This window comes from Canis aureus, chromosome X (assembly GCF_053574225.1).
Source record: "Canis aureus isolate CA01 chromosome X, VMU_Caureus_v.1.0, whole genome shotgun sequence".
NCBI lineage: Eukaryota > Metazoa > Chordata > Mammalia > Carnivora > Canidae > Canis > Canis aureus.
In genome coordinates this window covers 1,654,392-1,676,005 of record NC_135649.1, presented here as the reverse complement: position 1 = coordinate 1,676,005, position 21,614 = coordinate 1,654,392, and the positions used below count along the sequence as shown (strand labels likewise).

The 21,614-nt window shown below is 61.6% G+C and overlaps 2 protein-coding genes across 5 annotated transcripts in view; both read right to left on the bottom strand.

Annotated features, from left to right (window-relative positions):
* Positions 1-162: 162 nt before the first annotated feature.
* On the bottom strand, positions 163-7,701 carry FAM3A (FAM3 metabolism regulating signaling molecule A). Its single transcript, XM_077887966.1, has 9 exons — positions 7,239-7,701; positions 5,415-5,528; positions 4,857-4,880; positions 3,011-3,134; positions 2,826-2,884; positions 2,265-2,315; positions 1,852-1,936; positions 1,648-1,774; positions 163-898 (listed from the first exon to the last, which is right to left on the bottom strand). Exons 1-9 carry the CDS (start codon positions 7,249-7,251, stop codon positions 803-805), a joined length of 693 nt encoding a protein of 230 aa, XP_077744092.1. The 5' UTR covers positions 7,252-7,701; the 3' UTR covers positions 163-802.
* Positions 7,702-7,753: 52 nt separating this feature from the next.
* Positions 7,754-21,614, bottom strand: part of G6PD (glucose-6-phosphate dehydrogenase) — a 19,436-nt gene continuing 5,575 nt past the window's right edge. For 2 of the 4 annotated variants that reach the window (XM_077887954.1, XM_077887955.1), the window contains exons 3-13: positions 18,604-18,641; positions 18,410-18,518; positions 17,616-17,833; positions 15,410-15,568; positions 15,192-15,317; positions 14,719-14,812; positions 14,226-14,412; positions 13,739-13,974; positions 13,586-13,662; positions 13,358-13,450; positions 7,754-8,021 (exon numbers count right to left, since the gene is read on the bottom strand). In XM_077887954.1, the coding sequence (XP_077744080.1) occupies positions 7,790-8,021; positions 13,358-13,450; positions 13,586-13,662; positions 13,739-13,974; positions 14,226-14,412; positions 14,719-14,812; positions 15,192-15,317; positions 15,410-15,568; positions 17,616-17,833; positions 18,410-18,518; positions 18,604-18,641 (1,569 nt within the window). In that variant the 3' untranslated portion in view covers positions 7,754-7,789. Of the gene's footprint in view, positions 8,022-12,502; positions 13,255-13,357; positions 13,451-13,585; positions 13,663-13,738; positions 13,975-14,225; positions 14,413-14,718; positions 14,813-15,191; positions 15,318-15,409; positions 15,569-17,615; positions 17,834-18,409; positions 18,519-18,603; positions 18,642-21,614 lie in introns of those variants that run through there. The other 2 variants (XM_077887956.1, XM_077887957.1) reach the window with 1 other exon arrangement.

Here is a 21,614-nt window from a genome sequence, read left to right as displayed (position 1 = left end):
CCCGGGCAAGGCCATGGGAATGCCAGCTGGGGAGTGTCCCCGTGCCCGTCCGTGGCAGGAGCCCTGCAAACGATGGCTGTGGGAGCAGGTCCGCCAAGCCTCCAGGAAATGTCCCGCCCCGCCAGGACAACGCCACCCCACTCCCCACTGAACGCACTTGACTCCATTGGGGCCACTCATTTATTAAGAGGTCATCTAGAAGGCGGGCCCCCTGGCAAACTGCAGGAACCGTCGTCTGCTGCACTAAGGATGGTGATGAGGCTCGCTGCTGGCGCCGAGGCCCCTCCGTGCGGAGCCAGGCAGGAGCCGGGCAGGAGCAGGCAGGAGCAGGCAGGAGCCAGGCAGTCGGCCGGCTTCCCGACGCGGCCACCGGGTGTGGCGCATCGGAAGGAATCACACTGGAAACAGGATCAGCCCAAAGAGCAGCGGGTGGCTCTGGGATGGAGAGATTCTGGAGGATGTCCCAACCTGCCGCAGAGCCGCTACCACGTCTGTGCAGCGAGGCGGGCGAGCACCCCGGGCCCCGGTGCGTGGCTGCGGGGGCTTGGGATCAGGTTAGGGCTACCCCCGGGGAAGCAGCTTTGGACAAAGGAGATGGGTACCCGGCTTCCCCTGGCAAAGTGAGCCGGGGCTGGCCCCTGCAGCCCTCAGCACCTGTCACACTTGGTCCCCGGTCACTGCCTCGAAGCCCCGATGTGGTGGAGCAGGACGGTGCTCCCGGCTGGGCGTGGGCTCAGGCCTCAGCCGTGCACTGGCCCTGGCACACGCAGCCTCCCTCAGCCTGGTCCTCGCGCTCGGCCAGCTAGCCGGCCACGGTCCTCCTCGGGATGCAGCCTCCCATCTCCAGCGCCTCGGGCCATCCTTCATACTTATTGGTGTGCTTACTGTTCTTCACGTGCTGTGGGGTTTGGGGAGCGGAAGTCATGGCCTCAGCCCTCGGGTGTGCGGGACGGACAGAACTGTCAGTGCCCTTGCGCTGCTGTCACGCAAGCCTGCGGGCCCGGGGCACTCACCCTGTCTGCCCCAGCACCCAGTTTTCTCATCCGCACAACGGCGATCGCCGCACAGGCCTGTGTCCCTCACGGGTGGAGTGTGAGCACGGCACACACCGGGAAGGTAAGGAGGGACCGCGTACGTTCCTGCCCTACTTGGCCCTCAGGGAGCGCTAGAAGCTTCAGGGAGAACCAAGCCAGAGGGAGCATTTATTCTCAGGGTGCTGAGTTGCTCTTTGTGACAGAGCACAAAAAACGCCTTCCAGAAAGCACTGGAACAGCCTATTTGCCTGGTTCGGCTGTGGGGGGTGGGGCTGAGGGGGCAGCATGGCTGTCACCAGGCTAGGAGGCTCCCAAGCATGAGGATGGTGCCTGGGGCTCCCCAGCCCCTCACATGGGGCTTGACAAGTGTGGCTCCGGAGGAGCAGTGGACGAGAGGGCAGCAGGGGCTGGTGAGAGAAGGAAGTGCAGTGTGAATCGGGGCACTGGGTGGCAGGGAGCGGGGACAGGATGGAGCGTCTTGGGGGTGTGTGGGAGAAAGCTTTCTTAATTGTGAGTCTTGCCACCGTGAAAGCTCTGCCATTTACAGACCCTGGAGGGGTCCGAGTTACTGGTCTGGGTTGGGAAGTGGGGGTGCCAGGCTCTGCACCCGTACCTGCTCAAAGGGGCTCTTGTTCTGCACGCCCTTGGCCCCCACAAACACCCAGCTGTCCCGGAAGGCCAGATCCTTCACGTTCTTGCTGCCCAGATCGCTGAAAAGCTTCCTGGTCTCTTCGTTCATCCTGCCACACAGAAGGAGGAGATAGAAGCAGTCGCCGTTGGGAGGGTGAGGCTGAGGCTGGCCTTAGCAGTCACTTACTTGGTGGCCGGGTCGTCGTAGGATGCCACAAATACCAGGGTGCCTTCATGCAGTGGCCGGATAAACTTCAGCAGATCGTTGACATCTGGGGCGACAGGTCCCACGGAACATGGAGCGTCAGGCACCACAGAGCACCCCTTCCCCATCAACCCCTGTTCTCCAAACAAGGAAACTAAAGCAGGGATCGGGCCAGGGACGCACCCACCAAGCGTCACCAAGTAAGTGAAGGGACCGACTGGTGTAAGAGGCCAGGGCCATCCCTCTGACCACATGCCTGTCCCTCTCCCTGCCTTTCCCAAACCCAGGCAAGTGCTCAAGCCACAGTGAATGGACAGAGGGCGGTGCTTCAGGGGAGAGATGCTCGGTCATTCTGCTGCACAGGCAAAAAGCAGGAGGCCATGGCGGCCACTCACCTCCTGCCCACATGTCGAAGGCCCGGGCCTCGATGAGCTCACCGCTGACCCCTGGGTTGAGAGGGAGAGAGGGGTCCTGCTGGGCGAGCCGCCAGGGCAGCTCCACCCTACCACCTCAGCCCCCTGAGGTGAAGCTAAGGACACAGCGGTGGCCACTGGTGCAGACCTTCTGGAAGCTTTTCAGACACGCCTCCATATTCCTGCCCACTGTGCCCCCTTCTTCGGACGGCTGCAGCCCACCCAAGGCTGTGCCGGTTCTGTGTGCCATTGGAGGCTCTCCAGGGGCTCCCTAGGAAGCACCTCCAACCTCTTGGAAGCTGCTGGTTCTTTAGGGATACTGTGCTTTTGTTTCTTGGGTCACTTCTTCTGGGGAAACTTCTGCTGGCACAGACAGTTTCCCAGGCCTCCCTGGGCATTCCCAGCAGGGAGGCGGGGGGAAGACCAAGGCAAATATCCAGACACCTGCTCACGGGGAGAGCACGGGGCGGGGGCAGGGTGGCAGGTCACGGGCCGGCTCTGCTTCTGTGCTCTGAACCTTGATCCCACGTCACAGGGACTCACCATTCACGAGGGCGATGTTCAGTCCCCGGCCCACGTTGTCCTTGACACTGCTCATGAGCCTAGCGGGGGGAGCGGGGAGCGGGGAGGCAGGGCCCTCAGATGGCACATTCGCTCCACTCTCCCTCACAGATCCAGCTTCTGGTGCCCCCCGCCCCGGCATCCCCCGTCCAGCCCACAGAGCTCACATCCTATCTTCGAGGCAGATCTTTGGTCCGATGACATTGGCAGCTCCGCTGACCATGCGGAAGGCCAGGTGCTCCTCGGGACATGGCTGGGGCAGGCCGCATTTGTACTTCCGGGCTCGTGGCTCTGGGCAGGGACAGCAGGGGTGACCCATGGGCCTGGCCCCGGGTCACCTGAGATCTGAGGGGGGGAGGTCAGGACCGGCCCACAGGGGGTAAGAGTGGCCACAGAACAGGGATACTTCCACCGACACCGCATCCTCCTGGGGCTGGCCTCAGGGCAAGGCGACAGGACCTCAGGGGGGCTTTTCTGCCACTGGCGGGAGACAAGAGGTAGGAAGGCTGGCCTTGGCTGTGGCCCTGGCAGGAACAGAGCAGAGGTGGGGAAGGGAGCAGCTGGGAGGGTGACCGCAGGAATGCGGTGACGAGGAGAGCACCTGACCCCCATGGGCAGAGGTGGCAGGGCAGGAGGAGGGTGGCCTCCGTCACAGGTTGGACTGTGACCCATGAAACACGTGTTGAGGTCCTAATTCTAGCACCTACGCATATAACCCTGTTTGGAAATAGAGTCACTGAAGATATGATTTGTTAAAATGAGCTCATCCTGGATCAGGGTGGCCCGAAATCCAATGACAAGGGTCCTTATAAGAGGCAGAAAAGAAGACACCGAGACAGAGAGGACTGAGCGCAGACAGAGGCGCAGACGGGAGGGATGCAGCCACGAGCCAAGGATCCCCCGGGGCCCCCGGAAGCCCGAAGAGGCAGGAAGGACCCTCCTCTGGAGCCTGCAGAGGGGCTGTGACCCTCCAACAGCTAGATTTCAGGCTTCCAGCTTCCCGAACATTCCTGAGACAAGAAATGTGTGGCGTTTAATCCATCCAGTGTGTGGTAGGTTATCCCAGCTGCCCCAGGAAACGGAGACAGATCTTCACCGCAGGTGTTGGGGGCTGCTGCCGTTACAGGTCCCCCACGTGGGAAATGGCTGCAGGATTCCGAGGGGCAGCTAGGCCAGGCCGAGACTGCCTCACGGGACTGCCGGTACAATACGGACGGACAAGGCGGGCCTTGTCAGAAGGGGGCCAACGACTCGGCCACATCCTATTCCAACGTTCTGTGTAGAACGGGACTTGTAAGTGCGGACCTTGGATATTTAGGTGAGGACACCTCCCCACGCAGCGTTGAGGGCACAGCCTGGTTTCTCCCGCTTGCTCCCAGGAAGAGCCGTTGAAAACAGAATTGCCAAGCACAGAGGAACCAGAATGTGAACGCTTGGAAAATACTCGGTCTAGCGCTAGTGTGAAACGCGAGAAAGCAGGCTCTGGATAGAAGAGCAAGGCTGTGGTTGGAGGGCCGGGCATCGAGCGGGAGCGTCCAGGAGAGACCTGCAGGGCCCTCCTGTCTCACGGCTGAGCGCCTCATGAATCGCAACAACACAACAACAAGGTTTTTGAGGATTTTATACCGGCGGAAACGCTGCCATCGTGGGCCGACAGGGACAGAAACAGGATGGAAAGAAGCAAGGAGTGCTCTGAGGGCAGAGCAGCGGCTGCAGAGGGCAGGGACAGCACGGGCCCAGATGATTCTTCTCGGGCCCTGAATCCTGATGGCATTGGTCCTGCTGGGTTTCAGACTGGTGGGGACCGGTGATCCCTTCATTCCTCCCAGGGAATGTCTATCCTACACTTGTCTCATCAGTGTATCCTGACAGCAGGTAACTGGTTTTCTAGGTTCACAGCATGCCAGCAGCTCCAGTGGGCTGTGATGGCCAGTGTGGGGAGGGACGAATGGAGAGCAGCGGCGGTGTGAGGGCTAGGTACGGGGCGGGGCGGGGAAGTGGCAGGGGCCTTACCTGGGGTCGCTGAGTTGTCTGGGCCTGTGGGAAGAGAGTTGTTTGTGTTAGGGTGGAGGCTTCCAGGGGCTGGCCCCATACCATGAAGTCAACGTGGAGAGCCGGTCAGGCCCAGGGCCCAGGGCCTAAGCCAGACGCAAGCCCCTGCTCCAGGAAAACGGTCAAGTGCAACTGTTAATAGTACTTGGCCAAAGTGCTACTAACATCAAGGTACGGAGTGCCCTCCCCATCCCAGAGTCCACCGAGGCCTGCAGGGAACAGCTGGGATGTCGCCGTCCCTAAAACTCAGCAGAACCCCCCTGTCCCTCACTCAGACTCTGACTCCAACGGGGCACAGAGTCCTATTCAGCAGGGATGGGAGTTCCCAGCTGATGCAACAGGGTGGGAGGGGGAAGACCAGGCCGGGTGCCAGGAGGCAGACTGGGGGCAGCTAGACGTGGCCTGCCAGGAGACAGAAAACCCAGGCCACCCCCACTGCACTCTGAGCCTCTGACCAAAGGCCTGCAGTGCCCACGCTGGTGGCCTCCGCAGCAGAGCAAGGCAGTGTCCCACACTCACTGATGAAGAGTTGCTGGATGCGAGGAAAGCCACTGCCAGGTCCACCCAGGAGGATGCTGACCACGATCCAGGTGAGGCCCACAGCGACAATCAGGGCCACAATGCGGAGGGGGCCTGGAGGCAGACAGACAGGGGCAAGGCCACTTCGGTTGCCAGTGAGTTCCCGGATGACCCTGGGGCCTCTCAGGACTGAGTCTCTCTGCCGCTTGGGAAGAAGTGAGCAGAGAACAGGAAGGTGGCGACTTGCCAGGCGCCGTCCAGCAGGACTGAGAGGGGGATGTGAGCTCCCAGGTAGGTGGAAGGGGGACACTGAATCCAGGGCTCTTGGCTTGGTCCTCTGTGGCAGATGCGGAGGAGCCTTCCAGACCTCACTGCTCGAGATGCACCAAGCATCCTTCAGGAGCCCCCTAACTTCCTGCCTTTGTGGCTACCAACCTAGGCAGATCCCACCTGGCCTGTCCTCTCTTTGTCCTGCTGGGACGGAGGACGGTATCCCTACTTCTGAAGAGCAGTTCCGGCAGCTTCTGTGAGCTGGACCCCGGGCTCTCCTCCCAGGAATCACCGTCCTCTCTCATTCGTTCGCCTCTACCTGCAACACCTCCCATTGTAAGAAAGCACAGGAGCGGCCCTTCCTCTAATCACATCCCCATGCAGCCACTGACCCGTCTCCTCTCCGTCTGCCGCTCCCAGTGTTCCCATCACTCTCTGCCAATGTACTCCAGTGTGGCCTTGTGTCCATCACCCCACTGAAGCAGCATGTGGCCAAGGCCACGTCTGACCTTCTTGGGGCCAACTCCCTGGGTCACCTGTTGGCCTTCCTGATCTCTGTTGGCTACGCACGTCCTCCTGCTGGAAACACTTCCCCAGTGGCTTCTGTGACAGCAGGTTCTAACCCCTTTGGGTGGACAGTTCCGTTTCCTCCTTGCTTACATCGTCCTCCTCTATTCTCCCCTGAAAAGTTGGATGTGCCCTGGCTTCCATCCCAGGCTGCCTTGTCTGCGTGCAATGTGCTCTCCCTATAGGTGATCTCCTCTGCTCCCGGCCTGGAATTCACCCACAGAGCAGTGAGGGTTTTCTCGCTCCAGCCCTCACTGACTTTTTTTTAGATTCTATTTATTTATTCATAAGAGACACAGAGACGGAGGCAGAGACCGAGGCAGAGGGAGAAGCAGGGTCCCTGTGGAGAGCCCGATTTGGGACTGGATCCCAGGATCTGGGATCACGACCTGAGCGGAAGGCAGAAGCTCAATCACTGAGCCACCCAGGTCTCTGAGCCCTCACTGATCTTGAGGCCACATCCTCGTAGCCAGTTCCTCGTGGGTCAGCTCTACTGGGATACGTTTTACAAAGTGCAACATCAGCAGGTGCAAACCGGCAATTCTTGAGTTTTGCTGTCCATCGTCCACCCGCAGCTGTCCCGCCCTAGCCCCGCCGTCTGTGGCTGTGGAGCGGCCGCGGGTTTGGCCCCGGTTCTTAGCCAGCCCCGTCCAGCCACTCGGGTCGGCTTCTCCTCCGAGACCACGCCCCTCCGCCACACCCCGCCCCCCTGTCCACCTCGTCGCCGCGCTCCCAGGAGCCTCCCCCACAAGTCCTTTCCAGACAGCCGCCGGTTATCCGACTTGGCAAATACCGACTGCGGGAATCCTCATTTCCCAGCTGTGCAAGTCCTGGGAGGTGAACGGGTTCGCTCAAGGTCACAGAGTGTGTGAGCAGCGCCCCCCGTTCCAAACCCACTCTGTGGTCCACCCGGGCCCCCGCGGCCCCCTGGGCCTCCAGTGCGGTCCGCTCTCCAGCTGCCTCCCGTTCGCCGTGGAAGTCACTCACCTGCCAACCTCATGTCCACTGCTCCCGGTGGGTGGGGGCCGCCGGCAGGTGCGCTGCTTGGGGACGGTGCGCTCCGGGGCCCGCAAAGCAGCAGCGCAGCGCTGGGTGGGACCCAAGGATGCGCGGGGGCTTGGCGATCGCTGCGCCGCGAGCTCGGCCCAGCAGCGGGCCGGCCCTCGGGCACGCGCACAGGGGCGCTGCCAGGACAGGACGGTCCTCGGGAACCCGTCGGCTCACGGTCGTGCCCACCGGAGCCTCCGGGCGGGGAAGTGAAGGCGGTTCTCCCGGACGCGGGCCTCCTCCGAGGGCGCCCTGGGCTCGGGCCGGCCGTCACCCCGCAGGCCTGGCTGGTGGAGCGCTGCCCCGGCCGTGGGGGCGGGCGCAAGCTGGGCTGGGGCAGCCCCGTCAGGCCGGCCGCCCGGCTGCGCTCGGCGAGGGGACGCGACGGAGGTGCGCAGCGCTGCCCGGCAGGCCCGGCAATGGCGGCCCGGGCGGGGCCACGGCCCGCAGGCTCCGCCCCCGCCGTCCGCCCGGGCCCCGCCGCCGGGCGCTCAGAGGACGGGACGCGGCGAGGCCCCGCCCCGGCCCCGCCCCGGCCCCGCCCCGGCCCCGGCCGCCGCAGGGGAGGGGCCGTGCGCCTCCGGCCGGATCCCACGTCGGCTCCCGCGGGGCTCCCTCCGGCTCCCCCAAGGCGGCGGATGCCGGCCCTCCTGGGCCTCCGGGCCTGCGGCTGCGCTCGTGGCCTGCGGTCGGGGTTCTGAGGCCTGGACGAAGTGGATCGATCTGGGGGCGTAATTAGAAAGTGATTGCAAATTGAGAGGTGTGTACTGTAGACACTGGGAGGCTCGGGTCGGGTGGGGGGACACAGGGGCAAACGGGAACGCGACGAGCCCGAGGCGACAAGCGCGGCCTTGTGACGCCTTTGCTCACACGTCCACAAGGTCCCCCTGCCGCCCCCGACGCGCCGTCACGGGGGCCCACCGTTCTGTCTGGAGGGCGGCTCCCGTGCCCTGGGACCCAGCGATCCTCCCACAGGGACCTTGTAAGGAAAGAGTCTAAAATACAGAGAGCTCTAGCGCCACGACGGCTCCGCTTAGACTCCAGGAGCCTCCCCGTTGGCAGACGCAACTTCCAGATCGAGGTAACCGGTTTCAGGTCTCTACTGCTGCAATCGGGGCTTCGTTTTTTTTTTCTTTTCCTCTCTCTCTCTCTCTCTTTTTCATGGGGTTTGGGATGGGAGATTAAGCGGACCACCCGTCAAACTCTTACACGCTCGTGGCTGCGGTCCGCGCGCCGCACCGGCGGAGCCCAGGAGAGGGAGCCGCTGCGCGCACACGGGCCGCCGCCGGACCCGGACCCGGAGCTCGGAGCTCGGAGCTCGGGGTGTTTACATCTGGCTCCGAGCAGGCAATTCGGAAAGATCGGCTTAATGAGTCCTCCTGAAGGTCCACTGGCACACCCCGCGTCCCCACAGGCAGCACAGAAGTGATGGGATCCAGTGCCAGGCCTTCTGGGCCCCACCTGCACGACTCCCTTATTGTCCCTGGGGCTGTTTTCAATGAGGACGTAGACAGGATCACGGCCTCAGGTCCCTCCTGCCTGCGCAGCCTGAGGTGGCACTCGTCTCTGCCAGGCCCACGTACACCCCGTACCTCAGCTGCCACTGGCTGTCCCCAAAGGATCTCATCTGCCTCTCTCAGCGTAGACACTGAAGCGGATTGTCAGTCAAAGGGGATGGTATAGGCCCGCATGCCTCTGCTGAGTAGGCCCCCACACGGCTTGCCTCTACTCTAGGCCACCAAACCTCAGGTGACAATTGGTTTCTCCCACCTGGTCTATCATGCCTCTGCCTTTCACGGCCCACAGCTTAAATGACAGCTGGAATGACCTCAAGGACCCCTCGTCCTGCTTTCCAGGACAGGCACCAAAATGTCGTTTTCATGTCACTGTCGTCATCAGGGCCCTCGTGTGTCTACCTAGTGCCCCATTCTCCTTTCTGGCCTTCCAATGGGACCCGGGCCCCAAGGCCCTCATGTCTGGGACTCATGTGCCACATGGGGCAGGGGAGGCCCGAGTGCCCTGTCATGTGGCTCCAGCCTCTGCTCCCGGGGAGCTGGCGCCGCTGCAGCAGGTGGGCGCAGTGGCCTGGCTTCTGGAGGATCCCAGGTCCGAACTCAGTCGGAGGCCCTCACCCCTCCGCCTGAGGTGAGGCACCAGGAGCTGACACCTAAGGGAACGCTCCCCTCCCGGCCCCAGGCCTTGCCCTGGCGTTGGCATCCAGGGGTTACATGTTAGTTGAATGTTGAACCGGGCCCAGAGCCTCTACCCCAGCTTGGGCACCCAGAGCTGAGGGGACTGTGGGCTGTCCTCGCAGGGGCCCTCCTGTCCCGTCCCCATGCAGGGATCTGGAGCCAGTTCAGAGCCCTCATGCCTCACAGCTGAGGTGACAGACGTCTTTCCTCACCTGGAATTGGTTGCATCTGCCTGCTGTAAACACAGGGATGCGAGGTGACAGACGTGTCTCCTCACTGGGTCTGTAGGACTCCAGAACTGAGGTGTCACTTGTCTCACTTCAGCGAGGCCCTAAATTGTGTGTCAGACTGTATTCACTGAGAGCGAGCTGAGGTGACAAGCCACTGTCCTCACCTGGCCCCTCACGCTTGTACTTCATCGTGGAGGGGACAGCTGATCATCATGACCTGGGACCTCATGCCTCTTCTCCACCATAGGTTCCTAGAGCTGACAGCTGACTGTCCTCATCGGGTCCCTCTGTCTTTGCTCCTCAGTCACCCAGGGGTCAGGTGACAGTTGAGTGGCATCACCAGGGCCCTTATGTGTATGCCCCAGGGTGGCACCCAGTTCCAAGGTGTCAGCTGACTACCCTCACCAGGGTCCTTGTGCCGGCCACAGTAGGGACCCTCAGAGCAGGACACGGGGAGGTCCCAACCCTCCTCCCTCCCCACTCACACATGGTCAGTACGTGTCAGGCGCCCCGGGGGAGCTGGGTTCCTCTCCTACTTTGGGCTCCTGCTGCCCCCCTTACGTGGATCTCCCCACAACTTCAGGGGCATCCTCCCTGGTGAGGCCACGCCAGCAGGTTCCCTGGGGACCCGAGACCATCCCCAGAACACAGCCCTGCTGGGTCCCCAGGGCCCACGAATGTCTGTGGGGCTCTGGAAAGGACTCTAAGCTTGAAGACACCTGCCAGGGTCAGTAAGGGCTCTTCCCGAACCCCAGGGGATTGAAGTCACCCTCTGGTCCCCAGCCCGAGGATGGGAGGTTCCAGGACACAGGCCACAGCTGCTGGGAATGGAGGCGGCCCCCAGCCCGACGTGGGCAGAACAGCACCCTCTGGTGGCAAGCAGGGGATGGCGTGGCCACTTCCGCAGGGCCCCCCCCCCCCCCCCTGCGACCCCACTCTGGGCCACCATCCCCTTGTGTTGTCCAGGGCATGTAGCCGCACCACAGTCAAGGGTAAGCCCCTCTGCAGCTACGCAGGGGGCCCGGGAGTCCCAGGCTGGTCCCACCGGCCCCTGGGGGCATCTGCCGCAGGGCCCTCCCCAGAGGCCACGGGCACCAGGAAGGACCAAGGCTGCTGCCCCGGGGCCGAAGCCCGGCCTCCCATCCTGGCCACGCGGGATCCTGAGTCCACATCCCACCGAGCAAAGTCCACACTCGAGGGTGTGGGATGCATCCCTACCCCATCAAGCTCCTTCCTTCCCTCTTCAGGTGAACTTGGTCCTCTCCCTCCTTCCTTAATCTGGGGGCACCACCTCCCCTGGCTATAGGAGGGGACGGGGAGAATGGAGATGGCACCCAGGGGTGCAACTTGTGTGCACAAGGGTGACACCTGCCGTTAGTCTCTCCTCCACCTACGTATTGCTCGTGGGTGGGACCCCACCTCACCCCCACAGCCGGCGCTCAGCCAGCCAGGCACACCCTGGCCTTCGTCCCCCTAGCCAGGCCCCCCAGCTGTTGCCATCCCAGCCCAGAGGGACAGCGCAGGAGCCCAGCTGGTGTTCAGTGGCGGGCTGAGGCCTGGATGGCTGGAGCAAATAGCTCTGGGCAACTGGTTCCCAAGCAGGGGTGGGGGACCAGAGGGGCCCAGGGACAAGCTGGAGGGAGGACTCGTGGCGGCCAAGTCCTTGCTAACAGCCCGGGCTAAGTCGCCACCTCGCCGGGAGCAGAGCCTCCCCACCCTGGTGATTCTCTGGGTTGCTGGTCCCTCCGTAAAATGTACCACCGTCTGACCATTCTGGTGCTGGGGGGCTGCGTCTCCCAGGACCCAGGCTCCTGCCGTGTCCCCAGAGCTCAGCTGAGCAGAGCTGGGGGACGGCAGGACAGACACTCAGGGGCTGCTGCCTTTGTTGGGCTGTGCTGGGGTGAGCAGTGCCCCCCATCTGTGTGCGCCCAGGTCCTTGGAGCGTGGCCTTATTTGGAAATAGACTTTACAGAGATAATCAAGGTAAGTTAGCCTGACGGAGCGGAGCGGAGCGGGCCCCTGATCCACCGTGACTGGTGTCCTGAGAAGACAAACCAGGAGACACGCGGACAAACAAGGCAGTGCGTGCAGACGGCAGACAGAGACCGGGGTGCTGTGTTTACCAGCCAAGCAAGGCCAAGGACGCTGGCCACGACCCGCCGCGAGAAGAGGCAAGCAGGTCCCCAGAGCCTTCGGAGGAGCTCCGCCCTGCCAACACCTGGGTTTCTCACCTCTCGCCTCTGGAGCTGGGGGAGGACGGACGACTGTTGCCTTAAACTCCCTGTCCCCCGCACGCGGTGCCTTGTCACAGCTACCCCCCACCCTGGCGCCAAGGTTGGTCACAAAAGCCCGCTCCCTTTCCTTCCTAAATACTTCTTGCCTCCACGGACCCTCCACGGCAGGGAGTGTACCTGGCCCTCAGCGATTCTGTGATGTGACCTCGCTGTGGCAGGGTCGGGGCTGGGGTGGGGGCCCACGTGGGCAGCGCATTCAGTGGAAGCAATGCTGGAAGGTGAGAATCAACGTGACCCCATCTCGTACCCCTACGTGGTCTTGTGCCCAAACCCCCCCCCCGAGTGGAGCAGAGTGAAGAGCCCACGTGGGGGGCGGGACTCAGTGGTGCCTAGATGTGGGGTCAGGGTGAAGGCAGCCTGGACTGCCACTCCCAGCGGGTGAGGGATGGGTGGTCAGGGAGTCAGGTGGCCACGGGCCGGCCTCAGGCGCAGGCGGCCTCCTCCACGGTTACAAGTGGCAGGAAGGAAACAACCAGGGAACAGGCGGGTCTGTTTGTGGATTTAATGGCAGGGGGCTGAGATGGGGTGTGCCACTTGCTGTTTCTGCATTTCCGGTGGCGAGGGGTCCCCTGTAGGTGCGCTGAGGTGGGCGGGCCATGGAGTGCAGAGCTGGGGTGGTGGGGGAGCTGGTGGGGCAGAGGGACATTCAGGGGGCTCAAGACACAGGGGACTGACTGCTGGGCAGCATGGAGGTCCCTTCCAGCGGGTGACCAGGAATGTCGAGTGGCACAGAGACTGCTGTGAGAGCGCTTGACCCCTTCCCCCCAGTTCCGAGGTCCTTGCCCACAGCCAGCAGGAGTGTGGGGTGGCCACTGGCCCCCTCCCCGCCCCCAACGTCACCCCTTCTTCCTGTCCTAGGTGGAGGAAAAGTGGAGAAGCCACTCTACTTGCTTCTGTTGGGGTTCAGTCCTGGGGGCAGAGGCTGGCTCAGGAGGGGCCAGTGGCAGCTAGGGATGGTCACGGCGCGAGTCTCGAGTGCTTGGCGGTTGCGGAATGTAGCTAGGCCCGGGGTGACCAGGGACCAGGAATGTGACACTAAGGCCTATGGTCCTGAAGCCCTCCCGACGTGGGGTTAGGGTGGTAGGCAAGTGGGACGAACAAAGACGGATGGGGCCAAGGTGGGTGGGGTGGGGACCTGGGGCCCGGGGCTCAGAGCTTGTGGGGGTTCACCCACTTGTAGGTGCCCTCGTACTGGAAGCCCACTCTCTTCATCAGCTCATCTGCCTCCGGGGGGCCTCGGCTGGGAGAGTGACAGGCAGAGGGGAGATGTGAGGGAGGCCCTGGGCTCCCGTGCCCCCCCCGCCCCCAGGGTCCCGTCCTTCCCTCCCCACTCGGCCCCTCACCTGCCGTAAACGTAAGGGATGGGCTGTGGCTTCTCGCGCTCGATCTTATGCAACAGTGGCGTGAAGATCCGCCAGGCTTCCCGGAGCTCGTCACTGAGGGGGACATGGTGTGGCTTGGGGGGGTGCTTCTGGGGGGTATGGGGGGAGCGAGGGAGGGAGAAGACTGCCCCCTGACCTGGAGCCCAGCTCGGTCCCCCCGCACACCCAGGGCACACAGGTGCCCCTCACCTGCGTACAAAGTGCATCTGGTTCCCACAGAAGACGTCCAGGATGAGGCGCTCGTAGGCATCGGGGAGCTTCACGTTCTGCAAGGAGGAGGAGGGGTGAGGCCGCCTGTCCACGCGGACCGCAGCCACCCCTACCCCGGGGCCGGGTGCCCACCTTGTATCTGTTGCCGTAGGTCAGGTCCAGCTCGGACTCCTCAGGGTTGAAGAACATGCCGGGCTTCTTGGTCATCATCTTGGTGTACACGGCCTCGTTGGGCTGCACGCGGATCACCAGCTCGTTGCGCTTGCACTGCTGCTGGAAGATGTCGCCGGCCACGTCGCGGAACTGCAGCCGCACCTCAGCCTTGCGCTCGTTCAGCGCTTTGCCGCAGCGCAGGATGAAGGGCACCCCTGGTGGGGAGGCTGGCGTCAGGCCCCACGGTGCCGCCCCGAGGGTGGGAGGGGCAGGGGACGGAGCGTGGGGACGGGCGTGCAGGTGTGTGCACGTGCACGTGCGTGTGCAACGCGTGGCCACGTCCCCCTGACCCGGGGCCTCTCCTGTCCAGCATCCCTTCCTGGGAGGGGCTCGGACCGGAGGGCAAGGGCTCCACGGGGCCCCCGAGGCCCTGCCCGCCAGGCCTGGTGGCGTCCCGTCCACATACCGTCCCACCTCTCGTTCTCCACGTAGAGGACGACGGCTGCGAAGGTGGCAGTGGTGGACCCGTGGGGCACTGTGGGGTCATCCAGGTACCCTTTGGTGGACTCCCCCTCTCCACTGGGGTTCCCCACGTACTGGCCCAGGACCACGTTGTCAGCCTGCACCTCCGAGATACACTTTAACACCTTGACCTGGAAGAGGATCAGGAGACGGGGTCCGTGGGTAACCAGGTGGAGCAGCCACGTACGGGACCCAGCGGGGTGGGCTTCCTGGAGGTGGGCGACGGGTCAGCACAGGCAGGGGGCGGTGGCCAGTCAGCGTGTTCACCCTCCTGAGGGTACGGCCACGGCCCTCCTACCCAAGGGCTCTGTGGGGCCACCTGGAACCCCCCCCCACGAAGGGGAGGCTGAGAGCTAGACGCCATGAGTCTGCCTGGGGTCCCCCAACAGCCACCGCAGGCCTGGCAGCAGGGCCCAGGAGGGTGCGCCTCTGCCCACCTTCTCGTCGCGGACGTCGTCTGAGTCCGTGGAGGCAGGCTTCTCCATGGCCACCAGACACAGCATCTGCAGGAGGTGGTTCTGCATCACGTCCCTGCGGAGGGAGAAGTGGGTGGAACTCGGCTCGGGGGGCATTCGGGCGGTGAGGAAGGAGCGAGGAGGGCTCACCTCGGCCCCGTCCCTGTTGGCCAGGCTCTGGGGACTCAGTACCTCAAGTGGGGCTTTCTAGCGACAAGCTGTGAAACCTGCTTCCTGAGCCGTGTCTGGCCCCGGAGGTCCCCTCGGGGAAGGCAAGGGCCGGGACCCCTTCCTTCACAGCCTTCACAGCCACCACCGAGCACTCACACCCACCCACGAATCTGAACCTTGGCGTGGAAGGAGCCCCCCAGAACAGGGAGGGGTGACCCTGCAGAACGGGAGGATGGCACCCGTCGCTCGTGCTGACTCCCCAGGAAGGGGACACAGGCTCTCACCGGATGATCCCAAATTCATCGAAGTAGCCCCCGCGGCCCTCGGTGCCAAAGGGCTCCTTGAAAGTGAGGATGACGCAGGCGATGTTGTCTCGGTTCCAGATGGGGCCGAAGATCCTGTTGGCAAACCTGCAGGAGGGGCAGGGCGGAGGGTGCTGCCGGGCCCCCCGGGCCCCCACCCCGGCCCCAGCCCCTCTGCCCGCCGCCGGGCCGGGCCGCACCTCAGCACCATGAGGTTCTGGACCATCTCCTTGCCCAGGTAGTGGTCGATGCGGTAGATCTGGTCCTCGCGGAACAAAGACGAGATGTGGTTGGACAGCCTGTCGGAGCTCTGCAGGTCCCTCCCGAAGGGCTTCTCCACGATGACACGGTTCCAGCCTCTGCGGGGGCCCAGCGCTGTGTCACCCCACACCCTCGCTGGGCAGCAGGGCCCCGAACCCCGTAAGTCCCCCTCCTCGAGAAGAGGCAGCGCCTTCCCTGCCCCTGCGCCTCCTGAGGTGCCCAGCAGAGCTCCCGGCACCTCGTGTCCCCCAGAGCCGCGCAGACAACTTGCTCAGAAGCCTCCCTGCCCGACCCGCTGGTGCCGCCCCTGGGTGGCCCCACTCCCTTCCAGCCCCGTGCAGGGTCCTCAGTCAGAGGTGGCCTGGGTGCGGGCGGGACAGCTGGGGAGCCTTTCTCTGCTGCTCCCCGCAGGCAGTTAATGTGGCATTTTGCCTTCAAAACCAGGACACTCCTGATTCTAGGAAGCAAAGGGTTGCAGAAAAGGAGGTGGTGGGGGGCTGGGGTGACTGGGTGACGGGCACTGAGCACGGCACTTGATGGGATGAGCGCTGGGTGTTAGACTGTATGTTGGCAAACTGAATTCAAATTAAAAAAATGTAAGAAAACAAAACGTGGGACAGCTCTTAGTCCCGCGGCCAAGATGACCAAGAAAAGAAGGAATAATGGTTGTGCCAAAAAAGGCCGCTGCACCAACCGTGCCTGTTGTGTGCTCAAGGACAAGGCCATTAAGAAGTCCGTTATTTGGTGGGGCGGCCTGGGTGGCTCAGCGGTTTAGCGTCGCCTTCAGCCCGTGGCGTGATCCTGGAGACCCGGGATCGAGTCCCATGTCGGGCTCCCTGCATGGAGCCTGCTCCTCCCTCGGCCTGGGCCTCTGCCTCTCTCTCTCTCTGTGTCTCTCATGAATAAATAAAATCTTAAAAAAAAAGTTCATTATTCGGGACATAGTGGAGGCTGCCACCGTTAGGGACATTTCCGAAGTGAGTGTCTTCGACGCCTATGTGCTTCCCAAGCTGTATGTGAAGCTCTATTATTGCGTGAGTTGTGCCACTCACAGCAAGGTAGTCAGGAATCGCTCTCATGAAGTGCGGAAGGACCAAGCCTCCCCCCACTCCGATTTAGACCCGCGGGTGCTGCTCCACGACCTCCACCAAAGTCCATGTAAGGAAGTAAGTCCTTAACGACTGGAGAAAAAGTGTTCTCCAGAAAAAAAATAAATGTCGATGATACTTTTAAAAAAAGAAAAAAACCCCCCAAAACCTGAGGCAAAGTGAAACATGACTGTGGCTTTGAGAAAAGCACGGCCGAGTAATATTCCATTGTCGGAAAAGAATAAACATTATATGGTCTCATTCATTTGGCGAATATAAAAGTTAGTGAAAAGGAACTAAGGGGAAAGGAGAGAAAATGAGTGAAAATATCAGTGAGGGTGACAAAACATGAGAGACACCTAACTCTGGGAAACGAACAAGGGATAGTGGTAGGGGAGGTGGGCGGGGGGTGGGGGTGACTGGGTGACGGGCACTGAGGGGGCACTTGGTGGGATGAGCACTGGGTGTTATGCTATAGGTTGGCAAATTGAACTCCAATAAAAAAAAGAAAAAGAAAAAAAAAGAAAGAAAAAATAATGAAAAAAAGAAAGAAAAAAGAAAAAAGAAAAGAAAGAAAAAAAAAAGGAAAGAAAAAAGAGAAAAGAAAAAAAAGAAAGAAAAAAAGAGAAACAAAAAGAAAAAGAGGAAAAAAAAAAAAAAGCAGCAGCAGGGCCAGCAGGGCCAGGGCTGGAGGAGGCGGAATCCCGCGAGCGCCGCCGCCACCTCGCGGCCGCCAGGGCACCCAGCGCCCCCGAAGGACCGAGAGCGCCGGCAGCAGGTTCCAGGGTCGTGGAGCAACAGCGCCCCCCCGTGGTCGTCGCGGGAGCAGCTGGGGGAAGGGGCACTCCTGGCGCAGGGGCCGCAGGATCGCCAGGAGGGAGCCGGGGAGTGGGGGCGCGTCCCCCCACGGGGACCCCATCTGCGCCTCGGAGGGCTAACGCAGGTAGAGAGCAGACGGGTCGCCACCTGCTGCGGCCTCCGCAGACGCGCGCCCCGGGGGCCCGACAGGTGGGGCCAGGGCCGCCTAGGAGGCAGGAGGGCAGAGGACAAGCCTTACGTGTGGCTCATGCAGGTCTCGCGGATGTTCTTGGTGACCGCCTCGTAGACCGTGGGGGGCAGCGCCAGGTAAAACAGGCGGTTGGTGTGCGGCCCCTGGTGGAGCGCGTTCACGTGGCTGTGCAGGCGCTCGTAGGAGGCCACGTCGTCATACTGGCCGGCCACGTAGGAGTTGCGGGCAAAGAACTCCTCCAGCTTGGGCTTCTCGTCTGCTGTGGCCTGAGACAGTGAGAAAGGTGGACACAGGGACGCGGCCCGGCCCTCCCTCCCGCCCCACAGCCCAGCCCCCTCCCATCAGCTGTGCGCACCCACGGGGATGGCGGCGGCAGCACCACGCGGGACACGGGCTCCAGCACTCCCAGGCTGGGCCCTCGGCCTGCAGTCACCCCCCGGGGGGCCTGGGGCCCTGACACAGCGGTGGCACTTCAGGAGGTGTGACCCGGCGGGACTCTCTGAAGTCACACCACCAGCCTCTGGTGTGTGGGCAAGAGGCAGCTCTGTGATTTTTGTGGGATGATGCTGTTTCAGCTCCTGGCCCTGGCAGGGGTGACGGTGTGGGGGGCACGGCAGGGAGGACCCTGGGAGCGCTGGGGAACGGGGCCTCAAGCTGGCAGGGTCCCTGCGCCGGGCTCCACGACACTTGGGTCATCAAAGTGGCAGGGGCGGGCGGCGCACGGCTGTGTGGGTTGTGGGCAGCGTGCGTGGGGGGGCGGGGGTGAGAAGCGCCAGGGCGGGAGCACCTCCACCAAGGCAGGGGAGGGGCGCCCCTCACGGACACCCCCGGAAGCCGCTCACTTTGAAGAAGGGCTCGCTCTGCTTCCGGATGTCGGCCACGGTGAGGCGGGAGCGCGCGAAGCCCACGACGTAGGTGTCCTCAGGCAGGAGGCCGTCCCGGAAGAGCCACCTGAGGGCAGAGCGTGACTCGGGCCGGCCGGATGGGGAGGGCTGGGGACACGGGGACACGGGGACTCGGGGCGGGCGCTGCTTACCAGATGGTGGGGTAGATCTTCTTCTTGGCCAGGTCGCCCTGCAGCAGAGGGAACGGGGTGCTTAGGAGAAGCGTGGGCACGTCCTCGACGGTCTGCTCCCTTTCAACCTGGGCACTCGCCCAGGGTCCCTACTGGGCCGCAAGCGTGCCTGTCGTGCCCGTGCAAGCAGCAGGAGGAGCTCGAATGGGAGCCTGCGCTGGCACTTCACCCTGACTCAGGTGACAGCGCCCGCGTCCCGCGGTAGCCACCTCGAGGTGAACGGACCTCATGCCAGGAGGCCTGTTGCCCGACCTGCAGGCCCTGGGATCACGCGGACCACGGTCTCTGGTCACAGTGTAAGCAAGGAAAGCACAGCCAGGCCCCAAAGCCCACCTCCGAAGGCCCACGGGCTGAAGAGAATCTGAAGGAAGACTCTAGAACTGAACGGCAACAGAAATAGCAAAGAGCAAAACCTATGCGGTGTGCCCTGGGCTGCTGCCTCTAGGTCGGGGCCAATGACCTTATTAGTGTCCGATTTAAGAAGTCACAGAGGGACGCCTGGGTGGCTCAGTAGTTGACCATCTGCCTTCGGCCCAGGGCATGATCCTGGGGACCGAGTCCCACGTCCGGCTCCCTGCGTGGAGCCTGCTTCTCCCTCTGCCTGTGTCTCTGCCTCCCTCTCTGTGTCTCTCGTGAATAAATAAAATTCTTAAAAAAATTTCAGACAAAAGAGTAGGATTAGAAAGCCAAAGCCAAGCAAGTTACAAGGCAGAAAATGATGAAAAAATATAAATTAATAAAATAGAAAATAAGCCAAAAGAAAATAATCAAGAAATCCAAAAGCTGGTGTTTGAAAGAGCTGAAGAAAAACCGACAACCCTCTGGCGAGACTACTTTTTTAAAAGGTGCCAGGAATTAGGGGTGCAACAGAACACAAGTACAAGCAGGAAAACACAACTTCAATGAAATGGGCAAAATTCTAAAAAAATGCCACCTACCCAAACAGAGACAGGGACCCGAGTGGGCAATGGTCATGAAGGAAATTGGATTGTGACCACAAACCTTTCCACCAAGGCAAGGGCAACACTGACCCTGGCACTAGATCGCTTTCCCAGGGTGGGGGTGGGGGGGCTACCACAAAGCCAGAAAGATGGAACTCCGTTCTGAGGCCGAGTCCGTCTGCAACCTGGAAACATAACCTACTCCTGCAGCAAAATTTAAAAACCCACTTAAAAACTGATCAAATAAAAAAAAAAAAAAAGAAAAAAACCTGATCAAATACTTTGCGGGGAAGAGAAACGAATGGCTAACTAACAAACACACGACAAAGTTTTCAAGATCTTCAGTTGTCAGGAAAATGCAAACGAAAGCAGCACACCTAGTGTTGGAGGGGATGCGGAGCACACGTCTACACATGCACGTGCACAGCAGCCTCAACTCAGTGTCCCCGCGGGGGAGACAAGCCAAAGGCTCCAGGTAGGTGGACAAGCTGTAAGTGAAGCTCTAGGATACGCAAGACGAATCTATTCTGGTAGAGATGACATCGCTGGTTGTCTGGGGTGGACTGACTGGGGTGGCCGTCTAAGAACTTTCTGCAGAGATGAAAAGTCCTATGTTGATTTTTTTTTAATTTAAAAGAATACATTTATTTGAGAGAGAGAGGAGAGACACGGAGAGACCGCGCACGTGGAAGGGGCAAAGGGAGAGGGAGAAAGGGAATCTCAAGCAGACTCGTCACTGAACGTGGAGCCCGACGCGGGGCTGGATCCCAGGACCCTGAGATCGTGACCTGAACTGAAACCAAGAATCGGATGTTTAATCAACTATGCCACCCAGGTGCCCCAAAAGGTCCTATGTTGTGATAAAGGTGTTTAACCTGCACCATTAGGATTCGTGCATTTCAACACATTTCAGTTTTGTTCAAGAAAAAAAACCCTGAAAAACAAAAACAACAGTTGAGCAGAGAGTGGGGAGTGGGCGAAACAAGAGGCGGAATGTCGTGGGAACTGGGTAATGGACGGCGGCCATTCATTGTACTTTCTTTTTCTTTTTTTTTTTTTTTTAAGAGTGAGCAAGTGAGCGAGCAGGGGGTAGGGGGAGAGGGAGCGAGAGAATCCCAAGAGGCTCCACACCCAGCACGGAGCCGATGCGGGGCTCGATCCCACGACCTGAGATCACGACCTGAGCCGAAACCAAGAGTCGGAGGCTCAACCGACTGAGCCGCGCAGGCGTCCCTCATCGCACTATTGTGTCAACTTCGTGGATGTGTGAAATTTCCCAAAATAAAAGGGTGTGAACATATGGCAGCTTCTAGTGACAACGCGGCGGAGCCCACAAATTCAACAGAGGACTCCCTCGAAAGAGTCACAGGCTTCCTTCTCCCCGAGCTCCAGTTCGGTCACTGCAGCCATTGCAATATGCTGTAATTTTGCAACCTGACAAAGGCACTGTACTCCAGGTGGAAGAGGACGGGGCGGGAGAGGTCACCGGCTGCTGAAGAACAGGAGGCCGGGGCCCTTTCATCTGCCCACCCCGTAACTAGAGCGTGGGATGGGCCTGGGGTGCAAGCCCACGCGCGGCGCCAAGCTCTGCCAATCGGCGGGGAGACAATGGGCCGGGCTGGGGTGGACTGGACTGGACTTGCCGTGGGCAGAGCTCAATCCACAGATGAACCTGAATGTTCAACATGAAGTGACCTTTCGGAAGCAATGTGACCCCTGGGTAAGTTCGTTTCCATGAACGACTGCACGACGGAAGCCTCGTGACCAGAATGAAAGCAGCTCCTGCCTGGTTCAGTGCCCCCCAGAGACCAGCACTTCGGACAGCACCAGGGGGCTCTGGGATGGGAGATCCCTCCCCTGGGGGGTGCAGGCTCGGGGGGGGCCCTGTGCCTTGAACGCTCGAGCTCCCTCCTGTCGTCTGCTTCACCTCGAGTCTCCCTGGGTGAGCCCATGTTCCCCCGGGGCTATAGGTGGGGACCCACAGGGGGACCCCTCCAGGAGTCTGTCCCTGCCCAGACCCTAGTGAGCACT

Coding starts and splice junctions, on each gene's coding strand:
- FAM3A (XM_077887966.1), bottom strand. Junction 3,135..4,856: donor AGACAACTCAGCGACCCCAG/GTAAGGCCCCTG, acceptor GTCCCTGCCCAG/AGCCACGAGCCCGGAAGTAC. Junction 1,775..1,851: donor TACGACGACCCGGCCACCAA/GTAAGTGACTGC, acceptor TCTGTGTGGCAG/GATGAACGAAGAGACCAGGA.